General features: G+C 41.5%; 2 protein-coding genes across 5 annotated transcripts in view; both read left to right on the forward strand.

Annotated features, from left to right (window-relative positions):
- MAMDC2 (MAM domain containing 2) overlaps positions 1-8,045 on the forward strand; it is a 60,852-nt gene extending 52,807 nt beyond the window's left edge. The window contains exons 10-14 of one of the 2 annotated variants that reach the window (XM_064502857.1): positions 318-411; positions 2,052-2,204; positions 5,413-5,672; positions 6,680-6,764; positions 7,090-8,045. In XM_064502857.1, the coding sequence (XP_064358927.1) occupies positions 318-411; positions 2,052-2,204; positions 5,413-5,672; positions 6,680-6,764; positions 7,090-7,151 (654 nt within the window). In that variant the 3' untranslated portion in view covers positions 7,152-8,045. Of the gene's footprint in view, positions 1-317; positions 412-2,051; positions 2,205-5,412; positions 5,673-6,679; positions 6,765-7,089 lie in introns of those variants that run through there. The other variant, XM_064502858.1, reaches the window with a different exon arrangement.
- A 4,482-nt stretch (positions 8,046-12,527) lies between these two features.
- SMC5 (structural maintenance of chromosomes 5) overlaps positions 12,528-13,071 on the forward strand; it is a 50,246-nt gene continuing 49,702 nt past the window's right edge. For 2 of the 3 annotated variants that reach the window (XM_064502676.1, XM_064502678.1), the window contains exon 1: positions 12,528-12,768. In XM_064502676.1, coding sequence (XP_064358746.1) covers positions 12,632-12,768 — 137 coding nt within the window. In that variant the 5' untranslated portion in view covers positions 12,528-12,631. Of the gene's footprint in view, positions 12,769-12,842; positions 12,962-13,071 lie in introns of those variants that run through there. The other variant, XM_064502677.1, reaches the window with a different exon arrangement.

A 13,071-nucleotide genomic window follows, 5' to 3' on the forward strand; every position in this document is an offset into this window, starting at 1 on the left:
CAACTGTAGTGAGTCATACTTTCTTTCTCATATACTAAAAAGTACCTGTTCTGCTAATAAAATAACTATATACAGAGATACATCATTTACCTAAAAAAATGTGATAACACTTTTTATTGAATAAAGACATCTAAACCCCACTGGATTTAAAATTTCAGTCGTCACTGGCAAAATTACTACACGGAAAAAAAGTTAACTGATCACTTCTGTACTGTAGATGTCAAAATTATTAGTGCAATCAGAAAATCTAAAATCTCAGACTGTCAATAGTGCCAGTTTTTGTTAGGGATACCTGAAACTTCCTTCCTGTATTGCAGGTTGTCTTTGTGAGCTGGTGTAAAAGCTTCTGGGACTGTGGACTTGTGGCACTGGATGATATATCACTGAGCCTGGGAAGCTGCCAGGCTGCTGGTAAGACCATGTATTTTTGTCTTCCAATGGCTACTACCCTCCCTGTCCGCTCTTTAAAAAAAGGTCATCTTACATCTTCATTTTCCAAGCCCATCCTACAGCTAGCTTATTCCCGCTGTGGTTTATTTTATTTTATTGTTGCTGTAAGTATTGCATTAATCCTATTTTTGCAATAGAATATGTATAGTGAGGACCAGATTTTGTTTACAGTGGTACCAACTAACTTCTGATTAACCTCACTGACTCAGTGCAGTTGTGTATACTTGATCATTCTTTTGGGGGCATGACAATTAAAAAAATACAGTCAAACTGAGGCAGATGCAGTTTTCAACTGAGTCTTAGACTAGGAGACTGGAAACAGACTCAAAAGCAACATTTTCAAAAGACGGCATTATTTTTTTAATCCAAAAGTACAGTTATGCAAGGCCAAGATAGAGCCCCTTATCTGAGCTGCAGTTCTCTAATGAACAAAAATAAGATAAGTCCCCCTGCTGTAGTGGGAGGAACTGGAAGTTTTCAAATGAGTCTTTACTCTCTGACATGTACTGGCTACCTTCTCTGAACTCACCCAAACTCCCTTTTCTGGGGGCTTTTTGAGGTTTGACAATACAAGAATTGCCTCCTATTTTAGAAACCATTCTTGTGAGACAGGCACAATCCATAATTCCAGTCTTCTGAATAAAGTCATGCCTTTGAAATGGTGAAGAGGCTGACTTACGATGCTTTTCATGTTACTGTGCAATAACAACCTTTTTAGGACCCCCTTTCATTGGACTTCATGCATTCAGGCAGCTAACCATTACTGAACAGTGAAAGTCACACATACAAAACAACATGCCATTTTTATAAAATAATTCCAACAGTTGCCCTGTTTGCCTGTCCGTACTTCCTAAGGAATTTTAAAAAGCACCAAAGGCACAAAACTGATACTTGGATGTATAGTCTTGTCACTGATAGCAGCAAAAAATACACAATATTCCAGAGTGTGTGAGGTTTTCACAAGGAAAAAGCAATTTAGTGTTTTTTCCTAAACAACAAATTGTAGCAGAAGACCTGAAAGACATTTCCTCATTTTCTTACCATCCAGCACCTGAATTCTAAACTTCCTCTCTTCTGCATCACCTAGCTGAATTGCAAACACTGAAAATATACTCTGGGAAATGCCTCTCTGTGGTCCATTATATGTGATATTAGAACCTGACGCCAAGGGAACATAGGAAAGCTAAATCTGACCATTTGATTATAGATCCCAGGAACCCTGATCTTTGACAAGATCTATTAGTATACATGTTATGCATGCAGGAGCTCATTAGACTGTTTGGGGTGTCACACTGGTGAAGAAATGAGGCTGGTAGAGCCCACAGCAGAATAAGAGCTATGATAAAATGTAAGAGAGGTTTTAAAGAATATTACCACATGATAGAGAGCCACACTAGGACACAGATTTCCCCAAAGCTGTGAAGAAAATGAAATTATATCTGCCATTTCAGTTTGAAGCTAACATTTATGGGCTTGTGACTACTGCTAGGTAGACACCATAAGTGATCTCAATAGGTGAGTGAACATATTAAATCATTTATCTATTCTCTCCATACATCTGTCATATATCTGCAGTTTTAAACAGTGACCTTTCATTCTAGATCTATTGCCACCGAATCCCGGAGAATGCACTTTCGAAAAAGATGAGTGTATGTTTACCCAGAAGAAGCGAGGTCGCGGGAGCTGGCACAGGAGAAGGGGTCCAACTCCCACTTCCTACACTGGACCGAGAGGAGACCACACTACTGGGGTAGGTGAGTTAAGCTTCACATTGAACTTTCAGAACAGAGACTGAGTTAATCTAAAATACTTTGAACACTCATTCAGCAATTTATAAAGTCAGTTACAGCCAAGCTGGCTTTATTCACTGTAGACGTCTATCCAGTGTGTTAGAAGTTTTCACTGGATTGTTAAAGCAGTTGGCCTGTTCAAAAGGCTCGCCAAACAATATTATTATTCAATTGACTGTGAGTCAGTGTAAACCATGTTAAGCATTATTAAGCATAGTTGTCGCAGCTGTGCATATGAAAACTTGCTCTGTGCAAGCTTAATTCAAGAATCTTTGGAAAATTATTTTGTTTCTACATAATAAAATGACAAATCCTCTTGTCCTCTTTTTGATCACTTTAGCATTTCTCACAGGGGAAGAGCATCTTCAGCAAAATGTCACTTTCCTGTTCCCTAGTAAAACTTGTGTAGTAGCTGTATCCTGAGCAGGGTATAGAAATTAACTGTTTACAGAGGTATAAATCTGTATCATGTGGGCCTGTGTGGCCAGATTCCTGCATGTGGAATGGAGAATGTTGATGAGGCTGTTTTAATTTGGCTTGAAATTTCAGACTGCCAAGAAATTATGTTCTTCCGCTGTCTGTTCTAAACAGTGCTGATTCCAGGTAAAAATATGAATCACCTTCAAGGATAAGTAAGTTTTAAACCTTGCAGCTCCTCTTGTGTGTTCTGAAATGAGAATGAGCAACAGCTGCATTACTTGTAAATCAGAGCATATTCTGAGCAGATGTAGTTCTGACCAAGCTACGTAAAGGGAAATGTAGGATACATATCAAGAACAATTTCCTAATAATGATACCTTTGTACTGTGGAATGATTTTCAAAAGGGAATATTGATATTCCTGTTCCTTTTGTATTTCAAAATGAAAAAGAGGTAGAAATGTAATATTAGAGAAACTGCCATATTAGGGCGTAAGCTAGATGGTGTACTGTCAGTAAGCTCTTGTCATCCCTATTGTCTGGATCTTCTGCGTAAGCTACATGCATGATAACCAGCCTTAAAATCAGCAAGTATTTTTCCTAACAGTTTTTACAGCTCGTTTGGGTGACTGTTTTGAAATGTTGGTGAACCTCTTGGAGAAGCATGTGTGGGTCATCTCCGTACTGTCTGGCACACTTTTCTACGTAATACAATCTGAAAGAATTACATCATTTTAAAATTGCTGGTTGTTTTGGTAGGTAACCAAGCTTTATTCAATCAAAGGATTCAATACGCAGGTTTGTTTGCTGCATTTTTTTTAACCCTGCCATTCCCTACATAATGCCATTTTATTTTACCTCTTCCAAATACTCTACATTCCAGGTCTCATGCTCCCACGGTCAAATCCTCTCTACTTATTGAAGGAACAACTCTTGAGTTTCTTGCTCAAGAAGAGGAATTGGCTGTTAGCTTAATTTTCTTTATTTCTAAAGCAGAGACTGACTTCAGACCTATTCTCTGTTTCTGCAGATCACTAACCATTCTGAGATTTGAGATTGATAGCTTGCCTTTAGAAATTGTGAAGCAGGAGAATCTTTTAAGCCTGGGCCATGACAAGAAAACAAGTTTACAACATCGTTTATTCCTTGTATCACACATCTGTTTGCAGCAGAACGTGTTGAGAAAAAATGTGGATTTGAATTCACAAACCTAGAACTGATCTAGTCTTTCCAACAAGTTTATAATATCTATCTTTGAGGCCTTAAAAATAAAAACAAGTTTTTTATTATGCTCTATTACTAGTTATAAGTTTGGATTATTAACACAAGTAACTTTTAAGCACAGTCAACATCAAAAGTCCTGTAATCAGGCTCGGTGTAATAGCCTTGGGAATTTCCTCCAACACACTGTACGAAATGGTCTTGTCTTTGTAGATCCACAGCTGTAGATAATTTTATTCCTTTCCACCCTCTTTCTTTCTCCTACTGCTGCTCACCACCAAACTATAATCTTGTTTACAGAGGAGGTCTTCAGTGTGAGCTTGCACGTTAGGACTTTGAACATCATGGCAGATGCCCGGAGCACCTACCAGCAGCTCTCGCCATTCTCTACTTGTCTCCTGTTTCCGTGATCCCCCTTCTCCCAGGCCGATGCAAACTCCATTACTCGCAGTGGTGGCAGGGCAGCTTTTCCTCTCCCATGCGACAAGAAGGGAGCAGTGAGACTGTAGGAACTGCTGTGGCAAAATATGAACCTCCTGCCTACTGGCGGAGCACGTGCCTCACGATGCAAAGCAGTATGGCTAGCAGATAGGACATGGGGATGTTTCCCGGTCCCCCGATACACCTCAGTTTGCTCCAACTGGAAATAACTGAATGATGGTTCTCAAGGGAAAAATAATTTGTCTGCCACCAATTAATTTTCCCAAGGATCAGAGTTCATAACATAAACTTTCATTTACTCCTGGATTCTTGGTAATCCAGTTTTCTTCATTTGTATCCTCACATCACAATCACAGAAAGAAAATTATTGTTGATGTCATATGTGATGTAAAAGAGGTATTTCCATTAATTTGCTTTGTTAATAACATCAGCTCTAACTATAGCCTAAACTATACCCTCAAATGTACATGCAACTGTCTTTGAAGTCCAAGAGTAAATTAATCTATCAATATCAGTGTGTATTCCAGACTTAAAAACAAGTGAAGTGAGGGCTGTGTGTGTGTGTATATATATATATATTTATATATGGATCTATATGTGAAGGCAGAATTTGGCCCTCATATCAGCAAAATTAAACCTCTACTTTGATCAAAGCCATAGTTGTGCTTGAAATAGTAGAGGTTCTTCTTTGGTTTAATTTCGCCTTTTTGTACAGGGGAGTACCGTACAAAAGGAGAAACATTGTCTACACATTGTCTGCTTGCCTCTATCACTTCGATTCCACTGAATGGAAAACTCTTAAAAAAATCAGTTTATTAAAAAAACAGTTTTCTGTATGATTTATTTTCTTTGTATTGCCTTCTACTGCTATCCTTTATGTGTTCCTCTGATATAAAGGATTTTAAGTGTTTTTATATCAGCGTTCATTTAACATATATTCTACTACATAATTAAAAAAATAAGTACTTGTTTCCAAACTCTAGTTCGAGCAAGAGCATTTATCAAAATAGTTTCATACGTACATTTTATTATAATGATCACGCTGAAAGAACCCTTCTACTGTGCTAATATTTGATTGTGTTTTTTTTTAAGGATACTACATGTATATAGAGGCATCCGACATGGTGTATGGACAGAGGGCATACCTAACTTCAAGAACACTAAGAGGGATCCCTGGAAAACTGTGCTTGACATTTTTCTATCACATGTATGGAGCCGGGACTGGGTTATTAAGTGTTTACCTAAAAAAGGAAGGTGATGATGAAGAGATTCCTTTGTGGAGGAGAACAGGGGAACAAAGCATCTCTTGGCTAAGGGGACTGATAGAATATGAAAGTGAAAAAACCCACCAGGTAAGGAAAAAACAAACAAAAACCAGTCAAAAGGGAAGATTAAACATAACTATGTGCTAGAATGCAAGTTTTGGCTCTGCATAAAAAAAGAAAAATTGTAGACAGGATTAAATGGCCATCTGAACAAGCCGAAGTAATGAAGAACTGAAAAATGAAGGTGGGGAAGGAATTCTTAAAAATATTAGTGGGTTGCAAATATAAAAATAGTTCATTAATTCATTAACTCAAAATCAGAGTTACTTAAATACATTTTCACTTCACTTCTTGCCAGTAGCAGTCGTTTTATTTACGTCATTTGTGCAATTTTTTTTTTTTTTAATGTCCAAAGCCTTGTCTGGATTTGATATAATCACAAAGCTTGGATACTTGCAAGGTGGGCTGAGTTGGCACCAGAGGCAAGGGATGATGTGGGGCGGAGCTCTGCCTTTGATTTCAACACTGCCAGAGACAAAGCTGGTTTGTTTCTGTCAGAGAAAGCTGAGATTGCTGTTGACTGAAACAGCATGGGGCTCAAAACTGCACTGGTCACTAACCAAAGATGTACTTATTTTTTCAGTTTGTCTTAAGAGTCTGGAAACTAGTAAGACAAAATGAACTTTTACTGAAAAGCAAGTTTAGCTCCGTTAGTAAGAGCACAATATAATATTGTAATACTTTTTTCCGCCCTCCAACATTACCTGCATAATAAAGTGTGGCAACCAATCTGGGCTGAAAAGCAAGATAGAAATATTGTAGCACTAGAATAAACTCTCATAAATTTATCAGTCCTCTGTAAAACACAATTGTGTGTCAGATTGTGAGAACAAATCTTCTTTCAGCATCATGTCCCTAGATTCTCTGACCAAGGAAAATCCATTCAGATAGACTACCGATGGAATATATGTTTCTTTCCATGAAGCAGCCTTTCAGGACACACTAGATCCTTGAATAGACTGCAGTGATTTTTTTTTCTCTCCAGTCCTTCACCCTAGATGTGGTATTCATGAAGCTATGCCTTACCTTTACAGATTATTTTTGAAGCAATTCGTGGGGTGTCGATAAGAAGTGACACGGCTATTGATGATATTCTGTTCCAGGCGGGACCCTGTTTAGGTAAGCTAAAGAAACTTTTTCTTAGGAGACACCTAATAATTAGTACAGTGTTTTTTATAATTAGATAGTCAATACTTCTTTCCTTGAATCCCCACTGAATGGGTCTGATTTTAGTATCATGCTGCTGGGCAGAATTTTTCCTTTTTTATAAGATGTGAAACCTGAGAAATTTCTGATAACTTGGACTAATAAAGATCTTATGCAACTTTTAAATAGCTGTATGGCCATCTCATTTAAAATCCAACATGGTAATTGCACTCTTCTTATGTAAAGTGATTAAAAATGCAAGTAATTACAGTATTTCCCCTCTTGTTTTGTATTCTAGAAGTGGAAGAAATTCAGTTTTCATCAGGCTATCCCGACAGCTTAAATGAAATTGAGTATTAAACACATGCTGCTGAAAGGAATGACGTGCACAGACAGTTTGTATGTGAGAAACTGCACAAACTACCTATTTTAAAGCATGTTTTAAATAAATACTGGACTGGTTTGAATATTCACCGACATATAGGAAGAACTCAGAGCACTCATGTTCCTTGCCTTTGCAATGAAATTACTGACTCAGGGCTTCTTAGACTTTTTTTTTTTTTTAATTATTATTTCTCTTTTGCATGAGGTATCAGTTATTATATAAAGGCTTCCCATTTTGCACAGATCATTAAATACAGTATTTTAATGCTTTTGTAAATCAAAGAGAAAAGTAGAGGTGCACAATTAAAACCTATTATTGTGTTATCTTAAATCTGCATTCAGTGAATGTTTTGTGTTGGGTACAGAATGGATTTTTTTAAAGGAAATTATAAATATTTTGAAATAATAAAGAACATAGTACTAGCTATTAGTAATATCATGCAGATTAAGTGCAATTATTCATGATGACAACTCTCTCTGGGAAACTAACATTTTGCTACCAATTTTGTGTGTTTTATATTCTTTTACTATAATGAATATATTTGTCATTCTTGCCAATAACAAATTGACTTGTAGCGTCCAGTATAATTCAGTGTAAGCTACTGCTGTTTTGAACCATACGGAATGGGTTTGCATACGTTTGAAGCTGTAGCTTTTCTGGCATCCGTATCTTGTTTTTTAAATAAAATCAGTTTGTACACTCACATAGAATATACTTGTCTTTTCTTATACTTTACCCAACCACAAATGCTTTGCATTTATGTTAATGAGACACTGAATTCACACTTGTTTTTCAGATTTTGTGTTTGTTTATAAGACTTTGTTTTGAAATTATTCTAACTTCCTAATAAAATGTAACTTTGAAAATCATCTTAGTGCTCTGCCTCAAACTTTAGTTATTGGCATAGTGAGAAACAACTGAACTTATAGCTTGAATTCAATATTTTGAGTACTGAAAAAACAAAATGCATGGGTCACATCATCTAAAACTGCCAGCACATAGCAGCCCAAAGCCAGTCTCATCTGCTGCAGGAAGTTCCCACACTGAGCCGCACAAGTGATTCTTAGAGCAACTACATCCAGTCTCCTTCTGCAAGGCATGAGGCCTGAGAAATAAGAATAGCCTTCTCTCCTTTCAGCACAAAGTATCAGGCTTTTCTAATTGGCCTTTAGCACCACTAGCACCTGGGACACATTAGATCAGACTGTTCCATTATAGAATAGTTTCTCCCCATTTAAAACCTGTCATACTGAGCTGCACAGAGTATTTTTGAGACAAAAACTTAAGATGCCCCTAGCATCCCTGATCACTTTTCATTTTGGTGACACAAACAATTAAAGAGGTTGTGCAATAAATACATTCAATAACCACTGGATTTCTCTAACTCTGTTATGTAACTGCTTTATTCCATCAAATTATTCATATTTAGGCTGATATAAATGAGACACAATCAATTACTCTATTCTGCTCAGTTATTTTACAGGGACCTTGCTAATGTGATGGTTTTGTTGGTATCACTGAGTAGTGTTCATTCCTAGGGTGTGAGGTGCTATCCTGACTGCAAAGAAAAAGCCAAAGTTGTCCCTTCACCAGGAAACAACAGCCCCTTTCCTTCTGTTAGCCTCTCCATGAATTGAAGGATGGAGGGAGAATTTGAAAGGTGGCTTTAAAAGATTTTTATTACTTTAGTTAAACACCTGCTGAATTTCAGCCTATAGAATAGGCAAATTCCCAGAATAGTAAAAGGCTGCAAAACATGTGAAAACAGAGACAAATGCATTAAGATTGCTTCACCAGCAAACCTCAATCCTGTGGTGAGGTAAAAACCACTCCATTGGCTCTGTCCAATTCAGAAGCTCCCCATGCAACTAGTTTCTGTCCTGGATCCTTTTTTTTTTATTTACTCTTAGGTCCTTTTCTGCCACTGGAATAGCTGTAAAGGGACCACAGCAGGGCAAAGAACAGTTCCAGGACTGTGCTGTACTGGACATGTTTACTGTCAGATAATTTCTTCAAAAGCTGTAAATATGAAAGAACCCACAAGTAACTGCTTTGAGCCTGGCTGCAGCACAGAATGGCTATGAAAATGTCAAAAGCTATTGTAACACACCAAACACTAAAAAGCTTGTATTGGACTGCTGTAAACATAACTTTGTGCTGCAGCTGAACCAAATTTATCCTGAAAACAGAGGAAAAGCCCTTTTATTGCTCTTTTGTTTAATACTCATTTTATTTCAATATTTTCAGTTGGTTGACATTCTGTTGTATCTTTACTACCTCCTAAAAAGAGGGCCAAATTCTGATCTCAGTTACACCAATGGAAATCCAGAATAACTACATAAAACATCATTGTTATTCTAGTTTTACACAAATGTAATGAAAACACATTCTGGCCCAATATTTTATTAAATCAAAATAAACCTAACAGTTCCAAGTTTATTATCATGAAGCTTCACTAAGACAACTCCAGCTGAGCACTGAAAAATCTGGCATTTATCTATCTGGATTTGAATCAATCTTAAAATTATGACTTCCAGTACCCAAGGGACCCACTGCTCCAAAAGTACTATCATGTAAGGTAGAGGGCCAAAGAGAGCACACTTTTCCTCCACCCTGACACACTGAGTCAAATACCCCTCACACTTTGCAGAGCAAACATCCATCTCCTGCTCCCTCAAACGAACACTAAATATCAGATGTAACATTCGCTTCATTTTAGCCCTTCCTTTGGAAAAGGATCTCCATTTGTCATTACAGGTTTCTTAGTTGCTTAGAAGTGAACAGATAATCTTTCAATTCTCCTTTGTATTACTTTGGTTGGTATTCATCTCCATGCTGTTTTCTCCCCATCCTTCATCTGTTGTTTTCTTGGCTCTCTCTCCTCATCCTATTTCCACTTGCTTATGGTTTCTCTGGAGACCAGCATTTCTACCTGTCACTTTTGGTCTCTTTCCTAGCCCCATGCATGTTCTGTTATGTTCATTTTCTCACTACTAAGCTGTGCGCTCCATCCAGCTGCTTTTATGTTCTGTATTAGCTTCCAAAACCTTATCCTCTTCTTTCAAGAACTTCTCTTGATCCAAATGCTGCCCACCCTGCATCAATGTCTTTTTTCCAAGCTCTTACTAGCATTCATGCTCACCAGGCCCCAGAAAATCTGCCCTGACAAATTCTGCAGATTTCCTCAGCAGTCTCCAGCAGCAAGATGTAGAAATGGTTAATCTAACCTCTCCTCCTTTAGCTGGAAGTCATTACTTCTTCATGAATCCAGCTCTCCCCTTTTAGACTGCAAGTTTGAGACCTGAATGATTCGAGACACTAAATTTTTATTAAGTGAAACATTACCAAGAAACTAATAAGTCAGTTAAATAATAATCCGATTAATAAACACACCACTTTAATTTACAATTGTCATTCTGCACATTATTACACAGAATTACAAAGCTATCACAATTATCACAAATTTTAGGAGTGACACACAGCTACTATTTAATTATCATTTTTTTAATCCTTCTCTCCCCATACCACCTAGAAGAAGGGTGCACACCTATACTTCTTTAGACTACTCTCCCACAGCAAGTTTTTTGGAAACAGAGTTGATCAAGAGTCTTGTGGGTTGTCCAAAGCAGCTGTCCAGCATCCTGGCTGACTTGCCCATCAGCTTCATTACTGTTCGTAGGCATCTATATCTCCACTGTTGGAAGATTTCCCCTTACACATGCCCCTTCATTCTTTATCCTGTATCCAGAACCACCTTTTTTCACTGCCCTTGTACCTCCCTCTCTCCACAAAAACTGCTCCTAAAGAAACACTCTGCCCTAAGTTACTTGTTCCTCTTCATCCCAATTCTGCTACAGCCATACCCTAATGGATAGCTACATCTTACTATGGTGTTGATGATGGCATTACCAAGGCAGCCTTGGCCTTTTATGGTATTACCAATACCACTTAGGTACTAGTGGCCTTAGAAGACCCTGGATACCGAGTCTTCCTTGCAATTACCCCGTTTGTACTGGTGACACATTGTTTTGCTTTTAACCTCTCTAAGAGAAGTCAGTCTAGTTAACGACTGGAATGAGGTAGAGGAATCAATTAAGCACAAGCAGTCTCTTATCTTTGGCCTTCCTCAAAGAGGAGGAAAAAAGAAATTAAAAAAAGAAAATCAACACCTGTGAAAGGAAAGGTAGGACACTTGGTAACACTAGTGGTAATCCCACAGTCCAGGTGCCAAAAAAAATCTCACAGATATGCACTCTTCCAAGATCCTTTCAAAGAATATCTATCCTTCCTATATGCTTCCAGATGCCCAAGATAGCACATGTAAGATATTTTCCCCCAATAGTCTGTCAAAAATTAAGAAAAAGTAAACAACCCCAGGGAGATCCTGGAGCCTAGAAACGAGGAGTTTGCTCGAGCCGAACCTGAGCCTTTCCCCACGAGCAAGTGCAGATACTCCCACAGACGCCCGTCCCCGAGGGATCGGCTCCCGCAGGTCGGCGGCTGCGCGCCCTCCTCCGGCCGCACCGCACCGCACCGCGGGGCCGTGCTGCCACCTCGCGGGGGAGGCACCGCCACAAGCCGGCGGGGGCCGCCGCCGCCGGCGCTCGGGGCCGCCAACGGGGCCGGGCGGGCAACGCCGCGGCCTCCCGACCCCATCCGGCCCGCTGCGGGCAGCGCCGCCGAGGGCCTCCCCCCGAGCCCTTATCGCTTCCTCCGCCTAGCCCCGCGCTTCGGCACCCTAAAGGGGGACCGCGGCGCCGCTCGCACCTTCCCCAAGGGGCAGCCGCCGGGGAGCCGCCTTAGGGGCCGTGCCGCGCCCGGCGAGGCCCGAACGCGGCGGAAAAAGCCCGGTCGCCGCCATGTCGCGTCCCAATGGCGCCGGCGGGGACGCGACCTTTTCCGCACGGCGCGTCGATCCCGGCGTGCACTGCGCCGCCCGCCCGCAATGCACGCTGGGAGACGTAGTCCTCCCCGCCGAGAGATGTAGTCTGGCGAGGCGGGCAGCAATTCCTTCCGCTGGGCAGGCGCGAGGCGAAGCCGTGCCTTATGTCAGTTACGGCTGAGCGGAGCGGGCCTCGCCCTGTTCCCCGTTACAACCAGGGGAGCACGCGGGCAGCCCCGCCCGGCTTAACCGACCGGCAGGTCCTGCACCGCCCGCCCTCTTCTCTTCTCTTCTCTTCTCTTCTCTTCTGAAACCGAAAGCCGCGCAAAAACACTCCCCCCTCGGCACGCACCGAACCGTCTCCAGCCAATAGGCACCAACGCGGCGCTCTGCGAACCAATCAGAAGCTTCACCAGGGCTCCGTGGCTCCCCTTCAGCCAATGAACGCGGGCTTTGCCACTGCGCGATGCCCCGCCCCGTTTTCCTGCCCGCCAATGGCGCGGGCGGCGCGCCCGGACGGGTTGGCGCGCGGAGGAGGGCGGCGGCGGTCGCGGCGCAGCGGCGGGGCCGAAGATGGCGGCGCCGAGCAAATGGGGCGCGGGCGGCTCTCAGCTCGGCACGAGCGGCACCCAGCGGGCAGGGAGGGCCCCCGAGCCGCGCGCCCGCTTCGTCGAGGGCTCCATCGTCCGGATCTCCATGGAGAACTTCTTGTGAGTGGGGGGCGGGCGGCGCGGCGCGGCGCGGCGCGTCCCGTCCCCTGGGAGCGGCGCGGCGGCGGCGCCGGGCCGGCCTTGCGCGCGCCGGATTTGCCTCTGGATCGTGCTACAGATTGCAAATGAAGCCTAAAACATTGTATTTTAAGCCTGAGCATGAAGCACTGAATTATCACCTTCTTTTCCTGAGGTGCTTCGGTTATGTTATTGTCTTACCATTAACTGCCTCCTCTTTCTTCTTTGGTGCCAGTGCCCGAGTTCCTCTATGTGTGTCCAGGTCTGGTACTGCATGGGGGCAGA

Source organism: Dromaius novaehollandiae, chromosome Z (genome assembly GCF_036370855.1).
Source record: "Dromaius novaehollandiae isolate bDroNov1 chromosome Z, bDroNov1.hap1, whole genome shotgun sequence".
Taxonomy (NCBI): Eukaryota; Metazoa; Chordata; class Aves; order Casuariiformes; family Dromaiidae; genus Dromaius; species Dromaius novaehollandiae.